Source organism: Berghia stephanieae, chromosome 7 (assembly GCF_034508935.2).
Source record: "Berghia stephanieae isolate SIO BIC M18660-M18661 chromosome 7, UCSD_Bste_1.3, whole genome shotgun sequence".
Classification (NCBI taxonomy): domain Eukaryota; kingdom Metazoa; phylum Mollusca; class Gastropoda; order Nudibranchia; family Aeolidiidae; genus Berghia; species Berghia stephanieae.
The window spans coordinates 2,902,975-2,925,474 of NC_088366.1; the positions used below are offsets into that span (position 1 = coordinate 2,902,975).

The 22,500-nt window shown below is 36.7% G+C and overlaps 1 protein-coding gene across 2 annotated transcripts in view; it reads left to right on the plus strand.

Moving 5' to 3' along the window:
* Positions 1–22,500, plus strand: part of LOC144976354 (cubilin-like) — a 67,398-nt gene that overhangs the window by 41,079 nt on the left and 3,819 nt on the right. The window contains exons 11-17 of one of the 2 annotated variants that reach the window (XR_013646095.1): positions 1,192–1,351; positions 1,645–1,829; positions 2,724–2,889; positions 14,495–14,682; positions 16,760–16,919; positions 18,446–18,645; positions 20,985–22,500. The exon at positions 20,985–22,500 is cut by the window's right edge and continues 634 nt beyond it. Coding sequence is in view for 1 of the 2 variants with exons in the window: in XM_078920605.1 (XP_078776731.1) it covers positions 1,192–1,351; positions 1,645–1,829; positions 2,724–2,889; positions 14,495–14,682; positions 16,760–16,919; positions 18,446–18,645; positions 20,985–21,128 (1,203 nt within the window). In the remaining variant the exon portion in view is untranslated. The remainder of the gene's footprint in view (positions 1–1,191; positions 1,352–1,644; positions 1,830–2,723; positions 2,890–14,494; positions 14,683–16,759; positions 16,920–18,445; positions 18,646–20,984) is intronic. The other variant, XM_078920605.1, reaches the window with a different exon arrangement.

Sequence of the window (22,500 nt, forward strand, 5' to 3'; positions counted from 1 at the left end):
AGTAGTAGTAGTAGTAGTAGTAGTAGTAGTAGTAGTAGTAGTAGTAGTAGTAGTAGTAGTAGTAGTAGTAGTAGTAGTAGTAGTAGTAGTAGTAGTAGTAGTAGTAGTAGTAGTAGTAGTAGTAGTAGTAGTAGTAGTAGTAGTAGTAGTAGTAGTAGTAGTAGTAGTAGTAGTAGTAGTAGTAGTAGTAGTAGTAGTAGTAGTAGTAGTAGTAGTAGTAGTAGTAGTAGTAGTAGTAGTAGTAGTAGTAGTAGTAGTAGTAGTAGTAGTAGTAGTAGTAGTAGTAGTAGTAGTAGTAGTAGTAGTAATAATAATAATAATAGTAGTAGTAGTAAAAGCTACTTCAAGCAAGGCGTGGTTTTGTTTTTGTGATTTTTTTCTTAAAATTTCTAACTATTTTAAAGATTTACACGTCCTTTTTCAATTTAATTTTATCAAAGACTTGTGTACATCATCAAAGATTCTATTGTGATATGTATCAGTTATATTCTTATTTTTTACAATGTTTCACCAAAACTTCTCCATTTTTACTTATTTCCACAATGGGGATGATCCATATTGCCTTTCCATGTGCTCGAGGTCATTGCTCACAATGTAAAGTGTGCTTAACGTGACCCACATAGTGAAAAGTGTTCACAGTTTGAGAAATATCCAACATCATAATTGGTAATATTGCTCATCATGACCCATGGGTATCTTTACTACTTTCATGAACAAAGCAGCGTGTTTTCATAATTTATTGAGAAATGTCCAATAGTTGTACAGCAACAAATCATGTGATCGATGACGTGGTTGAACGAAAACATGGATATCGATCGTTCCCATTAATTTTTAGTGTCAGCTATCGATGGACTATTATCCACCCTGTACTTTTATTGTTTAGAAGTTGAAAACACGTACCCTTCCTCAAACATGAACACCGTGTAAAGCGCTTTAAACACTCTACAATGCTTACAGCACTGTACATAAGCTGATGTTTGTTATTTTTTAATGACTCAATGGCATTTCAATTATCTCTCTGACAATACTTAATTCGTTTTGATTCCAATTTGAAGAAAACAATACGTAAGAATGATAATGATGTTTTTTTTTAATATAAAAAACCGTTTTAGGTGGTCACTAATCTTTTTCATTAGAGCATACATCTAAGATAGTTACCACCACATCCCTCCTTACCATTTCTACCTTCAGGTATTAGACGCGATGCCTGGGGGAAAGCTTGTAACTCATGGACGGTTTTGTGGTGTCCAACCACCGTCAAACCTTATTTCATCATCGGGAAGAATGGTGGTTCGATTTCACACGGACAATTACAAACACGGAAAAGGATTCTCTGCCTCTTGGGAAAGCTGTAAGTTATTTATCTATTCATAATTCCACATTCGCCTTAAACTATTCTTAAAATCGTTCTTGACGAGGAGTCATAACTTTGATTAAAGGCAATTAACCATTCCATAATTACTCTACGGCAACATTATATATATATATATATAGATATATATATAGATATATATATATCTATATATATATCTATATATATATAATATCACTGTATCATAAACAATTACTATTTTGCCTACAGCACACAGTGACTTGCACTATGCACCTAATCACTCATTTATTTAACAATCTATCTCTCTTCAGCATGTGGTGACGTATATCACACAAGTGAAGGGGAAGTGACGTCACCTAGATTTCCATCCCACTACCCAAATAACATGGACTGTAAATGGCTGATACAAGTCCCTGACAACCGCTCCATCCAACTCACGTTCAATGATTCCTTTTCTATAGAGGGAAACGACAATTGCAATGCAGACTATCTTGAGGTTCTTACAATCACCATTAACATATTCATGTTTAACACGAATGACTTCGGTGGAGATCCTGACCTCCCATAGCGGGCAGGGAGGTACATACTGTGTCTTCTATCCCCTTATATCTGTTTTCCAACAAGCTTTCTGTCTTTGTCTTGGAATGAGATTACTTGGGTTTTTCCTGGCCGTCGTCGGAGTCCTGGCTGGGAGGAAAACAGTCAAATGCATAGTTACTGTTTTGGGAGATGATATTTTTTCCTTGTAAATCATCTCTCTGTTATGTATTATTAGATTATTTTTAATGAATAATGTAAGCATTTGAGTGTATTCCTCTTAGTCGGATTTTGTACTTTTGTCCGGATGAGACTTATAGGTGATCTCAAACTAAGTACATTGGTGGTATGCTCTTGGAATCTACATCTGATCCCTATTGTTCCCAGTTCCCCTATGTCTTACTTTTTCTTGGGTGCTTTAATTGTAATTCTAGAACTTTCTACTATCCCATTTTCTTCCTTTTTACTGGCGCTGATATAACCTAAATGTGTTGCAAGCGCTGTAAAACCCTTAAAAATACATGAACATAACTCCCACATACACTATCGTCACTTCCAGTCAATCACCCTCCCATCGTACCATCACCACTACCAGAACCATCCCTGCCACTAACAATATTACCACTACTTTCATCACCACAATAATCGTTAACACGATCACCATCTCCAACACCATGTTGGTCACCAACACCACCACCACTACTACAATCATCATCATCATTTTCATCATTATCAACAACGACGTCATCATAATTATTGTCAACATCATAATTACAGTTATCAACACAACTTCACAACTTCTATTTTACACAGAACTCTAATGCATTTTCCACATCACTCTCGTCACCACCAGATATATGACTACACCACTGACGTTGCTTACTCCAAGAAAGGCAGATGGTGTGGCCACAACAAACCACATCTCCAGTCATATTTGTCTTCAAAAATACTGTTGGTTTTCCACAGTGATAGTGGGAAAGCCTATACTGGTTTTCAAGCTTCGTGGAACTCCATTGAAAGTGAATATATATTCCTGTTTTTAAACGACTAAGTTGATGTAATTTTGTTTCACTCCTTTCCAACCCCCAACCCTCATCTCTTGTGATTAAAGCCCTGTTGTCTCATGTTGAAATTAAACATAAAAATTAATCGTTTTCATAGAATACGAAAATAAGGAGAAAATGAGTATAATCTTTGTATTTTCTTACCGTAGCAAAGCTGTAAATGATGGGAAACAGAATGGTATGAACTGACGTGTAAATATTTACAGGTTTGATAACCGAACGCAATTATGGGCTGGTACTAACATTCTTGTAATGGACAACATTTTGCGTTCGGGTTGAGAGTATTTCCATTACAACAATGAGTCCATAATAATGGTGGAATAATTACACTGAGGTCGAGTATACTTTCAGGAAAAGAACGCAATGGGATGGGGTGTGTCTTCAAATTCTTGAAGTAACACTTCCCCGGTTCCAAGACCAGATGCATCACATGCCAATATGAAATTTTTATCATAGTCAAAACTTCTGAGTACTGGTGCCCTTCCCAGGAATAGTTTAAGGGCACTAAACGCCTTGTTACACTCTTCTCCCCACTAAAAAACATCTTTATTCAGTAGATGTGTCATTGTTGCAGCCATGAAGGAGAAGTCGGGACAGAACAGGTGATAATAGCCCATCATTCTGTGGAAACGCATCAATTCTCTTCTATTTCTATGCACAGAGAAATCAATCACAAGTAAAATCTTGGCTGAATTTTGTCTGACCGGTCTATAACCGAGTTCTTGTCCCAGATAGGTCGCTATTTCACACCCGATTGTCAATTTGTCCATATCAATAACGAGATTATGGTCATCCAGTATTTTAAAAACGGCCTCGAGCTGTGCCCGGTGGTCCTCCCACACCTCAGAAAAGACGACGATGTCGTCAATGTAAACCGCTGCAAAATTTTCCAGCCCACACAAAATGTTATTAAGGCGACGATGAAATGCGGCTGGCGCTCCGATAAGGCCAAATGGCACTACATTAAATGGAACGAGTCCAAATGGAGTAATGAAGGCTGTAAGATATCTGGAGTCATGGGGGAGGGGGACTTGATGATTCCCGAATTTTAAGTCAATGGTGCTTAAAAAATTGGCTGAAGAGATGTTATCGATGATGTCATCAATCCTCGGGATGGGGTATTGATCAGGTTAAGTTATTTCATTAAATCTACTGTAGTCTATGTTGAGTCTCCAGCTTTCATCTGCCTTTTGTCTGAGGAAGCATGGTGATGAAAAGTTGTTTGAAATAATGTTGTTGTTTAAAACTTTGACGATTGCCATTGTCATGATGTCTCTTTTCTGTAGGAGCATTCCGTAGTATGTTTGTTGAACTGGTTGATATGACTTAAGTGTGATGGAGCAGGGCGGTAGATGTGAGGCACGAGGCTCATCGGTGAAAAAGTATCGATGCCGAGTGAGGATGACTTTCAAATCGTTTTGTTGATTGGGTGAGAAATGCTTGAGGTGGTTGTCCATTTCATCCAGGTATCCCAGTTGTTTTGTGACGTGAACTGGTTCCTCTGTGGTGGTAAAAAATTGTCTTTAGAGTTTGTACACAGAACTAAATTTTTTTAATTGTTGGTGGTCACAGAGTCGTTTTCATTCTCCTTTCTTTCATAGAATGGTTTCATTAAATTAAGATGGAATACTTGTTTCTTTTTATTCCTGTCAGGAGTTTGGATCAGGTAATTTTATCACTGATTTTTTCAAGTATTTTGTATGGCCCTGACAATATGGGCTGAAAATGGTGGTGATTAGTAGGGAGGAAAACTAAGACTCTGTCACCAACACTGAATATGCGTGATTTGCATTTCATATCCTTAATAAATTACATTTTATCCTATGTACATGACAAATTTCTCTTTGCAAATTCCAAAATCACAAACAATTTAGTCTTAAAGTCAATGACATATTCCAAAATTTTAGAGATAAAAGTTTAATTAGAAACTCGTCTGCGCTTACTCAATTCTTTACCATCAATTCCTGCTTTTCTACGAGGTCTAACTATTAGTGCATGGGCCAGTGGGCGAAACCCTCCCCCCCCCCCCCCCCCTGGGGGAGTTTTCGCCACATGGTTTTTCTGAAACAGCAATATATCTTGAGTATTAATCCGGGTGTTACCGTTTTTTCAAGTGTCATTTACGAGAGTTACGGCCCTTGAAAGGTCATTGGGTGCAATTTTTTGTGAAATCGTTTTTGTGCATAAAATGGTTGTTTATCACCTTAAAATTGTTTCACATACAATCAATAATAAAATTTTATTGTAATTTCTCATTTTTTGCCTCATATCATAAAATATTTTACAAAGCCATATAGCGTTTTTAAATCTTTGATAGCCATTTTCTCTATAATTTGAAAAAAAAAATCTATTACAGTGTACTTGTTTCCCTTCAGGATGAATAAACAAGAGGGATTTTGCACTAGCACAATTCAGGCATGCTTCAGGGACATATAACACAAATTAATCCGGGTGTTACAGTTTTTTCAAGTATCATTTACAGGAGTTATGGCCCTTGAAAGGTCATCGGGTGCAATTTTTCGTGAACTCATTTTTGTGCATAAAATGATTGTTTATCACCCTAAAATTGCTTCAAATGCAATAAATAGTGGAATTTTATTGTCATATCTCATTATTTGCCTCATATCATAAAATATTTTACAAAGCTATATAGGGTTTTTAAATCTTTGATAGCCATTTTCTCTATAATAATGAAGTCCCCAAAGGCTGTGCAATTGAAGCTGCATTTGAGAGTGCCTCATCAGAGGAAAAAAAACTGCAAGAAGCTGCTGTAACCTTGAGACATTTGATTTTGGATTCTTTCAAAGATCATTCACAAATGCCTTGCCCCCCCCCCCCACCCCACATCAGAGTATTTGCTATCTGCTCAAGACCAACTTCCTTCTGCTCTGATCAAATTTTTTACTACACTCCTATCCAAGCAAGGTGCAGGACATATGAGTAGTAGGTCTGAAAGACTTGTACGTTCCATGGCCAAAGATGTTTGATATAATGTCACTTGTGGACAATGGAAAATGCCTAAACATTTACTTCTGGGGATGACTGTGAGGCATTTGACTGGAAGTTTTCAGATTATAAACATCCTTAACCGCTTTGGACATTGCGCATCCCACTCTACTCTTTTGGAACTGGAGACTGCAATGTGCGACAGTGTTGTTGAATGCTCCACAAATCTTCCTTCTGCCGCATTGGCACATCCAAAAATCACCCATTTTTGCTGGGATAATTTCGATCTCACAGAGGAGACCACTGATGGGTCTGGCACCACACACTCTACTCATGGCATCATGATCCAAGAAATAAAAGAAGGAAACTTGGAAAGAAAAATAGAGCAACAAAATGTCACGACTGGAAAAACAAAGAAAAGGTCAGCAACTTTCAAATCCATCCAAATTCAGCCTTGCTTTGCAACTGGAAGAGCAGAACCTTCTCTGACTGTTTCCACAACAACAGTAGAAAACAATCAAGAAAGACAGCTGCACCAAGATAATTTTCTGTGGGTGTTCTGTAGGATGAAGTTGAATTCAGACGGAGAACGTTTCCCTGGCTGGAAAGGTTGGCTTTCATCAACAACTCCAAACCCCCAAAATGAAAATGAAACCAACATGCCTTCAATTGTTGAATATATGTCTGTCATCAATGCTCCCATAACTGAAGCAGCTACAGTACAGAAGGTGCTACAACTATCTTTAGAGGCAACACAAGAGCTTAGTCAGCCATATACATTTGTAACTTTGACCTTGCTGTAGCAAAGAAAGCTTACGATATTGTCTGGCAAAACCCACAGCTTTACAAAACAGTCATTATTCACCTGGGTGTCTTTCACACCATAATGTCATATCTTGGTGCCCTGGGAAAGCTCCAAAGTGGATCTGGTTTTGAAGAAATTGTGACTGAAGCAGGGCTATGTGCACATGGTTCTATGGATAGGGTTATGAGTGGAAAGAACTACAACAGGGCTATACGAGTGCATGTGTCTGTTTTGGAGGCTCTAGAGAGACTTCTGCTTGCAAAATTTGAGCAGGACACGGATTCAAAACTCAGTAAAGACCTCATGTCTTACATAAAGGAATTCACCGAAGGAATTTCAAGCCATACAGCTAATAAAATTCTCCAGTCAACTGTGTATGCTGAGTTATTTTCCCAGTATGAAGCCTTCAAAGAGAGTGTCCGCTCAGGAAAGTACGGAAAAACTGCACAATACTGGATCCAATACATGGACAGAGTTTGGCTTCTCCTCCAGTTTCTGCGAGCTACAAAGACAAACAACTTTCTTCTTCATATATCTTGTTTAAAAGAACTGTGCCCACTGCTTTTTACCATGAATCACCACAATTATGCCAAATATCTCAGTGTATATTTTGTGTCACTAGCCAACCTGATTCATTCCCACCCAGGGGGCAGAAGAAATGTTACAAGATAATGGATTTAGTGTCTCCAGATCAAGGACGCCTGATGGAAGAATAGCAGTTGATATGACCATTGATCAAACAATAAACAAACATGCAAAGACAAAAGGAGGTGTTGGGTTCAGCAAGAGTCTTCCAAGCTATTACCGTTGGAGTGTAACAAGACACAATCGAGCAGAATATGTATCAGCAACCCAAAGAATGATCAGCAACAACAACTGTATGGATATAGACACCCACAAAGAATTGAGCCTTGCAGAAAAAAGACAAAGTGCAAAAGATCCTCCAGGCATTTTCAGCATTTATCAATCCCTTTGAAGTTGAAGATAGTCTGGTCAGTCTAGCTTCAGGAATGAAAGTGCAAGAGGATGTTGCTGATGACCTGCTAGCCGTGGAAAAAAACAGGAAAAAGATTGTTTGAAAGTTTTGTTGAAAACAGACTGAAGGAAAAGACTGTAGAATTTCACAAGCCATTAGAAAGGAACAAGACCAAGACATTTGCATCATTGATGAAAGTGGTAACAGTGAAAAAAGACATGAACGTGGTCAAAATCAAGGCACAAAGAAATTTATTTGGCCAGCTTCTTGTTTTGTCCCAAGAGCACAGTGTTGATCTTCAAAAAGTTCTTCAATATCCTCTAACACCTACTCCATGGTCGCTGGCTTCATCAGATGGTTTACCTCTGAAGACCAACAAAGCAACTCTGTTGCACAAGCTCAAGCCTGACAATTCATTAATGTTCGAGGATTATGCAAAAAAAAAAAACAAACACCGTTTACATTGTTGATGGCAATGCACTGTTACAAACTCTGTCAGCAATCCCAAATACATTTGGTGAAGTAGCCAAACTTACATTTTCCTCCTTACCACAAGCAGCTTGTGTACACTTTGTGACTGATACTTACATAGAAGATTCAATCAAAGGTTGTGAGAGATTGAGGAGATGATCTTCTGAAGATAATGCATACTTGTTAAGAGGATCTGAAACAACAGTGCCCAGACGTTGGAAATCATCTCTCAGCTGCGTTGATAACAAAAGATCCCTTATCAGGTTTCACCTCAAGGAATGTGAAAGTAACGAATATGCAAAGAAACTGAGAAACAGGGAAATCTTCTTTGTCTGTGAAGAGAGATGCACCTTACTTTACAGTGACACGGGTGAATTTACCACAGCTGTATCTTGTCTAGATCTCTACTCATCACAGGAAGAGGCAGACACACGAATTATACTGCACTGTCAATATGCTTCCCGCCAACCAAGCTGTGAAACAATTGTTGTCAGTTCACCAGACACGGATGTCTTCTTACTTCTCCTTTCATTCTCAGAGACAATTGGAAAGACCCTGATTTTTGATACTGGCTGTAGCAACAACAGGCGACAAATAAATGTCTCTCAGATTGCAAAGACTTTGTCTAAACAGATGTGTGATGCATTACTTGGTGTCCATGCATTCACAGGCTGTGACACAACAAGTTGCTTTGCTGGGCAAGGAAAGCTGAAAGCTCTAAAATTTCTTCAAAAGGAGGAAGATCTTAGAATTCTGTTCTCCAGATTTGGAACATCAGCAGCTGTTTCGAGTAATGACTGTCTCATGTTAGAGTCATTTGTGTACAAACTGTATGGCAAAACCTCATGCACAAGTGTCAACAAAGTGAGGTATGACATAGTTCGCCAGCGTTTCAAAGGAAAGAAAGGTACCATCTCATGCAGTGGTGGAATTGATCTGTGTCAGATGCCTCCTTGTAGTCAAGTTTTGTCACTGCACATATCAAGAGCCAACATTCAAACTCTCATTTGGAGGAATGCAGTGTGCCAGAATCCTAGCATTCCAAAACCAGAGGATAACGGTTGGCAGAGAAATTCTACAACTGAATTGGAAGGACAGTCGTTCAAAGATGCTTTCATTCCAGATGAGTTGCAGGAAATTGTGTATGAAGAAAGCTGCACCAGTACTGACGAAGATACATATGCCGAGGATGGTAGTGATAGCTTTGACAGTGATTTCCTTGACGACACTTCAGAGGACGAAGAGGATTTTGCTACTGATGATGAGGATATGTAATAGATTGGTGAGCAGTGCAAACTGTTAAGGAGTAAAGCATGTTTGCAAAACACATAAGGATATTGTTTTTATGTACTTGCTGCATCTTGAATCAAGAATCCCTTTTGAGTATCAATTATTCTTCATAATATACCAATGCGATTTCGTTCAAAAGTCTTCGGTAATGATGCTTCACTTGGGTTGTGAACAAATTAGTCTTTTTTCATGATATATCTATTGTTTTTACCACACCTTCAACTTACTTTTAAATGTGACAACTGGACATCAATACTATGTTTAAAAAGAATGAAAATTATTATGAATTTGGCATCCCACAAAGTGGAGAAAAATTTAAGGGTTGCGTACACTTTTAGTTTTTCCTGTGACGGAGAAATATGAAGGTTGTTGTTGAGGCTTGGGCCATAGCTTTCTTCAGTGCTAAATTTTTAATGAACATGCTGTTTTTGGCCATATTTAAAATAATTTTTGTGTAAAACACTGAAATAGCCCATAAGTTTAGATATGACACTTCATGAGATTACTGACAAATTGTTTCAACTTTCTGTGAATCTATATAATATTTACAAATTGAAAGCTTGTGCACATAGTTTGATAGTATATTCAATTTCCTTCAGTTTGATACCCAATTTGCATATATTTGAATAAATATTGTAGTCTCCAGAGCCTTTGAAAGAAATGTTATCTCTTTTTTGCAAGGGGACACAACTCACTTTTTTCAAAGGGCCATAACTCTCTTAAATGACACTTATTTTTACGGTAACAGTGGAATATGTATGGCCAATAAGTTCTATTATTTGAAAAACATAGTGGCATAAACTCCCAAAGGGGGGGGGGGGGGGGGGGGGGGGGTCCCAGTGGCCTAAGCACTATATGTCTTTTTGTAAAGATTAGGAAATACATCCTGCCGAGGGATTGTTTACAAGATACTATGTTATAGGTAATTCTAGGACATCAATACACGATTTAAGAAGATAGGTGAAACGTTCAAGGTTAAACATAATGTGTGTTGGTCCGTTATATTTACTAATGGCAATGTTGTGAGTTTCTTAGCCAAGCGCACACCATCTATATGCATCGTCCATTGTACCTTGTCATAACCGGGATTCGGTAATAAAGAGAATATCTAGATTAGTATTTGTTATAAAATCATGGACATTGTTCGCCTTGTTGTGTATTGACAGGCATCAAAATAAGCAATGTTCACTTTTTTTCCTTAGGCCTACCTTTAGATCGACTGTTGTGTACATGGGTGTAGGTATTGGTGGGAGGATGTGGTCTGTTGCCAGTGAACACGGCTATCGCCCTTTGTTTTCTCGTTCCACCCTGTTGGTATGAATTGGACCCAGTGCCATTAATAAGAGACGTTGAGATGTTGATGGCATTGATAGTTGGTACAACGTCGATGTTAAAAATAAATTGGTGAATAAAAATCTCTCGTAATATGTAAAACAATCGGAGGGTAAAAATTAGGTTTGACTATAAAATCCATCATAAAAAATAAGAATATCATAGAAATCGTTAGTTTGAGATTCAAATGGATTATAGATAATTAAGCATAACACGTTCACAAGATCAACAATATATATATATTTATATATATATATATATAATATATATATATATATATATATATATATATATATATATATATATAATATATATATTCACATTGAAGCATAAGAATTTAAAGCAAAAATCGAAGAGAAAGACTGGGGTAAAAAAAAACATTAAGGCTTAGATTAGGCTGAAATATTAGTAAGTTTATAAAATTTAATTGTTTCAATAAATAATCCACTAATTCAAACTGGTTAATAATGTTTGGAAAATGAGAAGAGTTTCTTTCTATTGTTTACATATAGCAGAAAATGGTAATTAAAACAATGCGGTGACTGACCATGGTATGTGCAGAACTCATTAAAGGTACCCTACCCAAGTATGCCTTGACACTAGAGCGAAATTTGTAGCTTGAGAATTTTCCTTTATAAATACATGTAAAACTTTTGGATTCCTTTTTATGTTGGGTATTCATATGAAATAATTAATGATTGTATGCTTTATTTTTGTTTCAACGTTTATTAAATTGAACTTTGTGAAGTGTACCTTTTACTTTTTAAAATTTCCATTGTGTCCCAAAGACATGGAGTAGTAGCGCAAGGCTGCATCTCCACGCTGGTCATGGGAATGAGTGAGTGATCGAGTTATTATGCGCATGAATTCTAGGAGTTTGATCTGGGAAATTTTCGTGTGGGGGCTTCTTGTCCAAACATGGGCACATTATTCTCCGACGTTATAGCAGAGTACTAATGCTGATGTTCCTAGTACTTGTTGTGTTGCTCACCAGGTGGTCCCCGCTAAATTTCTAAGCAGACAGTTTCTTTTCGCAATTTTGACTGCTGTTCCTTCAACATGTTTTGTAGTTAATCTGTCTGTCGAGGGTGACACCTAGATATTTTGGATTTCTGGCAGGATATTTTCATCAACTAAAATATTCATGGTTTTAGTGGCCTGTCTGTTGTTCAAATGAAATGTAGTGGACACAGGTTTTGTGGTGTTCATCTTCAAATACAACGAGACTTGACGCCTGTTAGGCGATATTACAATTTTTTTTTCCGACAGTCAAAACGCTGGTAAAGGCCAGGTACTCATTTTACACAAAGGACTCAACTATGTGCCGAGCGAGGCTCGAACCTTCCGATCCGAAAACAAGTCTCATACCACAAGACCACATGGTCGCATGAAATTACTTGCAGCGACATGTCGACCATTTCTCTAGAGAGCCTCAAAAATAATCTTGTCACTTTCCTAAACACAGGGAATAATGCCGTTTTATATGGAACTATAAGTTTAATGAGCCACATCAACAAAATACTGTTGCGTATAATTATCAACAGGCTAAGGAATAAGACTAACCCAGAAATCGCAGAAGAACAATATGGATTCCAACCTGACAGAGGGACAAGGAACGCAATATACCTCCTCCGTGTTTTAAGTGAAAGAGCTATACAGGTTCAGACCCCACTATACCTCTGTTTTGTCGACTACAAAAAAGCTTTTGATAGAGTACGCCACGAAGAAATACTAAAACAACTGCACTCCATTGGCGCTGATGAGAAAGACCTCAGACTCATGCAAACATTATACTACACCCAGCAGGCATCTATCAAAATCGGAAACTCTACAGGAAATTCCATTCCTATTAAGAAAGGAGTCCGTCAAGGGTGTGTTGCCTCACCAGATCTGTTTAATCTATACCAAGAAACAATCATGAGGGGCATAAATAATATGGAGGGAATAAAAGTGGGAGGTCACAACATAAATAATATAAGATACGCAGACGATACGGTACTCATTGCAACATCAGAAATCCAACTTCAAAAGATTGTTGACAAAGTGGTAGTAGATAGTGAAGCCAAGGGAATGGAAGTGAATATCACCAAAACGGAATGCATGGTAATACAGAAAAACCCCGAAAACAACAACACCTGCAATATAACGATTCACGGCGAGCAACTTACCAACGTAGAAAGTTTTAAATACCTAGGTTCAATAGTGACAACAGATGGAAGATGTAACCGAGACATACGAGCAAGAATAACTCAAGCCAAACAGGCCTTCATGGACCTGGGAAACATTTTGAAAAACAAACAGATGTCGTTCGGGATTAGATTCCGAGTCTTGAAGTGCTACGTGTGGCCAATCTTGTTATACGGATGCGAAAGCTGGACTACAAATGCAGAAACACAAAAGAACATTGAAGCTTTTGAAATGTGGTGCTTGAGAAGGATGCAGAGAATATCGTATACTGCACACAAAACGAACGAAGAAGTGCTAAAACAAACATACCAACAAAGGAAACTAATGCCCTTAATAGTGGATCGACAACTATCCTTTTTCGGACACATAGTAAGGAAAGATAAGAATGAATACCTGGCAAGTTGTGGAAAAATACCTGGTAAACGCGCCCGGGGGAGACAAAGAAAAACACTCATAGACCAACTGAAGGGCTTCACCAGCCTAACAATCCAAGAGCTGTTTGAAAAGGCAAGAGACAGGGAGGAATGGAGAGAGATAATTCATGCAGTATCCGAAGCCTGGACCAGGCATGGAACCTAGAAGAAGAAGAAGAATATGGTTGGGAATGAGTATTTTGTGGAGATTGTATCTTGTTTTGAATGAAAATTCAGCAAACATCTTCATTACATAAGGTTTCCTTGTAGTTTTGCTAATCAGATGCCTCATTGTATTCTCGTTTAATTACATTCAATCAAAATTACAGTTGGTCAAAGTCAAAACCAATGTGAGATAGATTGTGTTCGTTGTTTTTATTTTTGAGTGTTTAACACAAATGATGTAGGTCATTTAAGTGTTGAGGACAAAGTAAGATGTGAGGACTACATACGGAAAAACAGAAAAAGAAAGGAAGGACTAATATGCTTTGTTTGTGTTCAGAATGAAAATCTCACAATGGGTCTATTCTGATCCATGCGCTAATATCTCTAATATTATATAAGTCGCCTTATATCTAAAAAAAAACAAAAAACAAAGACAACACGTCAACTTAATTCATTTTTGCCACATGGTGTTCGAATTTTTAACGCGCAACTGTGATTTAAATTAAATACTATCTTTTAAATATACACACACAAGTTCGGACTAAACGCCAGAGGTATGGCCTATCTCAATTTATCAAATTAATATATAAAGTGTTGCTATTGGTTCTTGGTTGTATATTTTTACATTTTTGTGCATTTGCATATATATATATATATATATATATATATATATATATATATATATATATATATATATATATATATATATATATATACATTGTCGCCATAGATTCTCAACTTTGTGTTTATACATTTTCATGCATGCCACGTCTCTAAACGAATTTCCATTTTCTTGGATGAATAAAGTATAGCTTATCCTATCTTATCTTAAAGAGCCAATATCTAACACAGTTAACATCTCAGCCATAACTAGACTGGGCCTAAGCCACATGGACATGTCTAAAATCGTGTCTGAGACGCTTTTTATTCCTTAAATCAAGAAATGAGTAAGAAAAAAATTTACTGTAATTTCAGAATGTGGCAATTACTTCTCATCTCCCCGGGGAACGTTTACGTCACCTGGATTCCCCAAACTTTACCATGATAATCTCAGATGCCGCTGGGATATCAATGTCACCCCAGGTAAAAGAATCAAATTGACGTTCACGCAGAATTTCGACCTAGAAATGGACAAACATGGATGTAACTACGACAGTGTGGAGGTATGCTGTGTGAATCAGACCAGGCGTTTCAATACAAGTTATTTACTGCCATTGAATCAAATTACGCTCTTTCGCTACGGCATCATTAGATACCGTCGCCTAAGCATTCCATATAGGAATTTATATAATCCATCGAGATAATCTGATGTTAACAGAAATCAGGCATTTTGTCCAAGTGAGCAAATTGGAGGTTAATAATAATGCCCAAGAAAAAAAAAACGAAAGTGCTTGAAGCGGGGTTCAACCGGGGTACCTTCCGGATCACGATATGTATTTATCTAAACCACGCCCCCTCCCCCACCCCACAGTTACATCGTTAAATAAGTAAAGATGGAATATATTACCCAGTAATTTCAACCACAGTGTAAAACTAATCATTCTTTCATTGATACATTTGTGGCCCATTGACTGCAACGGTATTATGTCGATGTGAGCTTAATGGGAAAAATTGAATAATTTTGTCAAAAAGTAAGATTTTTGCACAAAAAAAACAAACAATCTTGATTGCCCGCTCCTTGACTGTGTAAAAATATTCAAAGTCAGTTGTAAAAAACACCGAAGAAAAAACAAGCGCTGACCCAGCCATACTTGTTGAGAGAGACTGTTAAGGTCTGTGCTGGTCAATTTTTGATTTGTTATTTCTTTCATCGGTTCCCCAAGAGACGTACAGACTGACAAATGTGTTTGTAATGTTGAGGGTACCCGAGATTTTTAATGAAAAGTGGAGAAAGAACAAGAAATAATATATAGATGTGTTGATTGGTGTAGAACAAAGATCGAGAAAAATGTTTGCTGACAAAAGAGAAAGAAACTCAAAACTTATGGCCACATCACAGAATGCAAAATACCAGGAAATGTGTCTAAATGCAGGAAAAGAAATCCGGATTCTTAAAAATAAAACAAGTATATAAACTATCCAATCAGAAAAGAGCCAATGAACCAATTTGGTGTATAGGATTTGAAACGAGGTGATCGGCGGTGAACAACAACATTTAACTTCTGGAGATTTATAGAAACGAAAGTAAATAAAATAGAACGAAAAGAATTTGCTAAATTTTCACTATTTTCTCTTGGTAGATGTCCAAACAGTCCCACACTGTACACTAAAATGTTAAAAAAATTCAGGCGCATCACAAAGTTCAATTCAATTATTGGAGACACAAAATGAGCTATTAAATAGGTGTCCCTGGTCAACAGCAACACTTAACATTATGTAGGACCGGACATGACGTCTGTTGGACGATATTACAATTCTTTTCGGACAGAGACAACGCTGTTATAGGTCAGGTACTCATTTTACAGCTGAGTACGGTGAGAAAATGTGAGGCTTGAACCCAGGACCTTCCGACTCGAAAGCGAGTGTCATATCACTAGACCGCATAGCCGCAGACTAGATCAAGATATTTTTACCATATCTTGACAAAAACCCTAATATTCTTGTCAAAATATTCCTGACATTTTATGTAACTTGCAATAAAATTCGGAGATGAGGTCGATCAACAAGGATCCTAGCACCAAACCTAAACGATAATTTGAAACAAGAGGACAACACTCAACTCCAACCTCAAACTGACATGGACAGTATAAAGAAGAGAGATTTCGTTAGTCTGCTTAGACCGCAGAAATCAAGAAAAAGTAAGAAGGAAGTGCGCAGTCTAACGATTTCTTTGCTAGCGGAAGTTAGGCCAAGAGGCTTCAACAATCGTGACGTCACTTCCCTCGTAATGACGCATAGTAACGTAGTAACTGGTTCTAAACTATCGGAACAATAGCGGACGCCCTTATGAAATACTTCTCCGACGAGCATAAAAGTGTATCCAGAGGAGAAAAACATAAATCTGATCATGTTTTGACTTTTATTCTGATCGCATGACTTGTAAAAAAAAGTTCTAGCCAGCATGAAGAATAAAAAGTACCGATTTTCTTTGTTTAGAACCAAGCTGCTGGTTGCTGGGCGGACGTGACACCAGACAATTGTCAGCAAATCATAAAATTTTTAACTGTCACTAAACCAAAACATGAAAATCTGATATCGATTATTTTTGTTCCTTATCGTAATGCTCTCTAAACGCTTCAGGTATATGATTCATTACCAAACGGGACCCTGGTAAGCTATGGGAAGTGGTGCAGTGTCAGAAAAGTACCTACATTCTTTTCTACGTCATCCAAGATGGTGGTCGATTTCTCCTCTGATATGGATAAAGGTGGACATGGTTTCTCTGCCTCATGGGAATCTGGTGAGCTGATAAAATTCAAATAATGTGGAACATCATTCTTGTCAATGTGGAAATAGTTTTAATCTACTTTCTTTCCATAGTTTATGATTATGTTTAGCTACATAATTACGATGTTAAGGTGTATTTGGTTAATCCTAAAGCTCAAAGTCATTATATATGTTTTTCTAATCATTTATCGAGATTCAGGTCTACTTAGCACAATTAAAACATATTATATATTTGAAGTTGTGTGTGTGTGTGTGTGTGTGTGTGTGTGTGTGTGTGGGGGGGGGGGGGGGGCAACAAGATAAACTGATTAGAAAGTATAGTGGAGACAAAGTTATTCTGCTGGCGCTGTAGCTAACTGAAATAATGTGATTCATCAGAACACACTTTCTCTGTTGCTTCTTTGTTTGTTTTTGGTTCAATATGTTTGAGTTTCTAAGAAACGTTCATTGGCCTAAATGTAGAATTCACAGTCGACCACGGATATCATTGTAGTCCACTATTCGAGAGTCAACATCACGTGTTTTGATTCATCATGGCAAAAGTAAGTTAAAATATGAAAAAGAACGAAATACTATCTATAACGGATGTGTTGATAAATTCCTCTTTGGAAATCTTCTCCGTTGAAAGTATGAAGGCGGGTTTCTTACCTGCCATCGTGTACTAGAGAGTGTGATGTTACCAGCACAAAACAGCTGAATTAGTCACTGTCCTTATAACGCCCACTTCTAGGCAAGAAACTAGTTATTTCGAGACTAGAAAGCTTTCATGAAATCCGGTTTTTTTCGTCACTTGCTCTTCTTAGGCTTAATACTAGCAAGTCATTTACTAGACTAGGAAATAACGAAATCTAGTCCTCGTTCATGAAAATGGGCCCTGGAAATATTTCAATTTTTCTTGGATCTATTGTGGACTATGATTCACATCTAATCTAATTTTATTTCTAATGCATTGAAAGTTAATACAAACTACACAAAAACATTCTTTCTGTGGTCCGATTCATGTATGGTTTGAAAACCTTTTGTCTGTTATTTCTGGACGTGAATCAAACATTTGTTTTGGACGGCTGTGTTATACAATATATCCATTAACCCTCTCCTTACCAACTATAGGAAAATCGTCGTATTCGTTACGATACAAACAACATTTTTCTTGTTCAAATTTCTCTTGTACATCATAAAATTGAATGAAAATTAACAGTGTTTTGTAGAGCATGTTTTGCTAAAGAAATTATGTACCGCAAGAACGTTACTGCTTTTGTGTTTGAGTGATAACAAATCTATTTTTGTGTTAGTTGGCTGTCAAGTTTTGGGGAAAATCCTGAAAATGACTGGTAAGGAGAGCGTTAACACACACCTCAAAACACACAAACACATACACATGCAGTCACACACACAGAGAGAGAGAGAGAGAGAGAGAGAGAGAGAGAGAGAGAGAGAGAGAGAGAGAGAGAGAGAGAGAGAGAGAGACATCTAATCATTTGCTTATATACTGTTTGTTGACATTTATATAAGTTTTAACTGTTGATTTATCCATACCAGTCTCGAGTTGTGGCAACATGATGAATCAAAGTGCAGGCCACCTGCTATCCCCTAACTATCCTTCATACTACCCTGACTTCCAAGACTGCCGATGGGTAATTGGTCCAACCACAGAAGGCAGAGCTCAGAATATCACTCTTCATTTCAACGCTCTGTTTGATTTGGAGAATAGCCTTTTTTGTAGTTCGGACTACGTAGAGGTCATTATCAGACTTATTAGTCTAGTTACGATTAGTATCATATATATATATATATATATATATATATATATATATATATATATATATATATATATATATATATATATATATATATATATATATATATATATTTATATATATATATATATATTATATATATATATATATATATATGATATATATATATATTTTTTTTGTTTGTTTTTGTTTTGTTTTGTTTTGTTTTGTTTTTTTGTTTGTTTGTTTTTTGTTTGTTTTTTTTTTTGCTTGTTTTGTTTGTTTGTTTATTTGTTTGGTATACTTTGTTGGGTTTTTTTTTTGTAATCGTGCTGACGATAATTGTTGGGATGATGATGATGATGATGATGATGATGATGATGATGATGATGATGATGATGATGATGATGATGACGATGACGATGATGAGGATGATGATGATGATGATGAAGATGATGATGATGATGATGATGATGATGATGATGATGATGATGATGATGATGATGATGACGATGACGATGATGAGGATGATGATGATGATGATGATGATGATGATGAGGATGATGATGATGATGATGAAGATGATATTATTAACAACAAAGATGTATATATGGAGTGCGAGAAAAAAAAAGAGAAAAATTTAAAAGCCAGTAGCTGTCATACTATAAATGATGCAAATTTATATCTTTACGACAATCAAGCCCATGTATTGAAATTTTTGGATGCACTTTTCAGGAAAATATGATGAAAAGTATTAATTCTAGGGATTGTTGCCGCATATTTATCGTATCGAAGAATATTGATGTTGTCTGTAGATATCCCATTTTGCTTTATAACTATGCGTAGTCCCTCATGATCAAATTGACTTTTAAATATCTTAATAGTAGTTCAATCCGATGCATTTCAAATAGACTTTATAAAGTCTGCTTCTGTTTAAAATGTTTACGACCCTTATAGGCCATGTTTACCTTATACAATTAAAAAGTTAAAAATAAAAGTCGTTATTGTGGAGAGTGAGTACTCTGTTTCTTAAACTTTAAAGAACTTTTGTTTTCAATTCTGATCATTTCCACTTAAATCTCAAATTTCTTCATGTGGCTCATTCAGGCATAATACATTATTGACACAGTTGTAACCATTCGCCTCTAAGACGGTTTTATGTTGGGATAAACACGACACATAAAATTTTAATTTTAGGCTTTACTTATAAAATTTGAGTGACAATAAAGGCATTCAGTTAGACGAATTTTATTTTCTTAATCATAAAAAGCGTAAAGTTTCTTATTTTGAGTATTCCTACTGTCGACTCAACATTCTGATATTTAAAAATAGAAAACAGCAAACAGACACAGGTTGGCACGACGAGTCATAGATTGAACAAAATTAGAATGAATCGTTATAATTTTGAATCTTAGTAGATCGACTTTTAGGCATCCAGTTGAATATTTTGTGTCTTCATTTTAATGTCATTTAAAACCGATAATAGTTCTTTATTTTTGAAGTCTTGTTAGTTTTTTAAGTTTAATGGCTTTATGGCGCGTCCAATTCTTTAGGTCAATTCAAAGGTAGGAAATTGGGACATGTTAATGGGAAAGTTATATATCTGCGTTTTAGTCCGAGACAATGGATATAGTCTCGGACTATCGTCATAGTCTAGGTCCATAACTAAAGAAAATGTAAGACAAAGGGGCCGGACTACTTCAAATAGGTAACAGAAGATCCAAGAGTCTATGTCCTATTTTGAAAATACCTAAAAGTCTAGTCAAGGCAAAAGCAAAGGGCTTTGATATGCTGTACACACTCAACTTAAATGTTTCGATAGTTAAGATTTTTTTTTGTAAATCATCATAAGTGGTCAGGAAAGGAAAGATTAGTCTACAGTAAAAATCAGAGAAATCACTAAAAAAATTACAGAATATACTTATCAGATTTCTAATTAATTAATCTACACACAAAAATTGGAGGAAAATGCCGTGAGGCTGACAGCTCATGCCATGAGACTGACAGCTTAGGCAATCTGACCCATCGCCTCCCCAGATTTCAGGAATGTATTTGGAAGTTCAAATGATAGAAAATGTGAAATGTTCGGGTTTTGTTTTTTTGGGGGTTTTATTGTTAGTTTTTGGTTGGTTTAAGAAATTATACTCATCCTCCCTAATATAACAAAAACAAAAAAAAAACAAACCCAAGTATTATATATTTTACGACAAATCCAGTTATTATAAGTAGAACCGATCCAACACAATACTGCCTCGATTCAATGGCTCACAAATAATGTTGTTCCTAATATTGTGATTTATCTATTGAATCTAAAGCATGCGTTCCTCCACAATTCCTCACAGATCCATAAGGGCAACTATGTTCTTGGTCGATGGTGTGGCAATGATGTACCACCTGACGTGACTTCAAACGGGGAGACTCTGACCGTCATTTTCAGATCAGACAAAAGTGAAAAGGGGAAAGGATTTTTTGCCTCCTGGGAGTGACCTACTTCTACCCCTCCATTCGGCATCGATTGGATCATTATAATATCCGATATCTTTGCCCCACATATAAAAATTCTGAACGAAAGGTTTTGCATCAGTTTTAAATATTTTTTTTTCGTATTATCTGTCATGAGTGGCTTCTGATTCATAATGTATCCTTTCTCTAAATATAAATTAACATAAGTGTAACCCATCATATTCATTTGGTGTTTTGTCATTCGTTTTTATTAACGTTGATTATAATTTTTTAAGGAAAATAAATATACTCTTAGTTCCATCATCATCATCATCATCATCATCATCATCATCATCATCATCATCATCATCATCATCATCATCATCATCACCATCATCATCATCATCACCATCATCATCATCATCATCATCATCATCATCACCATCATGGCTTGTCCTTCCTGGACGTGGCAACTGCCCACCAAAACCAGCTTCTGCCCTGCGCCATCCTTCCACATTCACTCACTGGCTAATTCATCCATTCGATGATGTCTTGTGACCATCTTCTTCTTGGTCTCTCTATTTTTCTTTCAGGGTGTCATGTCTCTTGAAATGTTAAAAAAGGCAAGTTTTAGTTTCTGTATCATCTTGATGAGATACGGCTCCACAATGCCCTGGGACTCTTTTAAATTTTTTTAGTTTCCATTGCAGTCCAGGGAATGCGGAGAATTTTCCTGTAGCATTTTTTTGTCAAATTCATTAATTGTATTCTTATCGTATGTTTTTTGTTTTTGTTGTTGTTGTTGTTGTTGTTTTTGTTTTGTTTTTGTTTTTTTTGGTTTTTGTTTTTTGTTTTTGTGATTGTCCAGGATTCATACATATAATGCTGTTAGAAATATGCTTATTCTTAAAGTTTTAATTTTCAGTTGGATTCTTTCACATTTCCATACTGTCATCATTTTTTGTCATTTTTGTTTGGGCAAGTGGTATCCACCTCAGGATATCAGGGGTCGATTTTCCATTTGCTTCTATTCTTTCCCCAAGATACACAAAATTGTTGACATTCTCCAGTTTTCCCCCGTTAAACACAATTTGAGCTTTTGGACTTTTATCAGTGTCCATTTCTTTGGTCTTTTTAGCATTTAGGAGGTCTTTGTCCTCACTATGTTATTTACGGATTGCACTAGCCTGTCTAATCTAGAAGGCGTTGTTGACAGGAGTGCAGTGTCGTCAACATATCTCGGGTCTAAGATTGGCTTGCCAATTAAATTTGGTGCACTGTAGTTTTGTTCAGTCTCATCATCAATGACTCCTATGATAGAGTCGCTGTAGAGGCTGAAAGGAGAGGGAGACAGGCTGCAGCCTTGCAAACGCATAGCATTGCCGCAAGCCATAGACCTACCAACAGAGGGTGTGA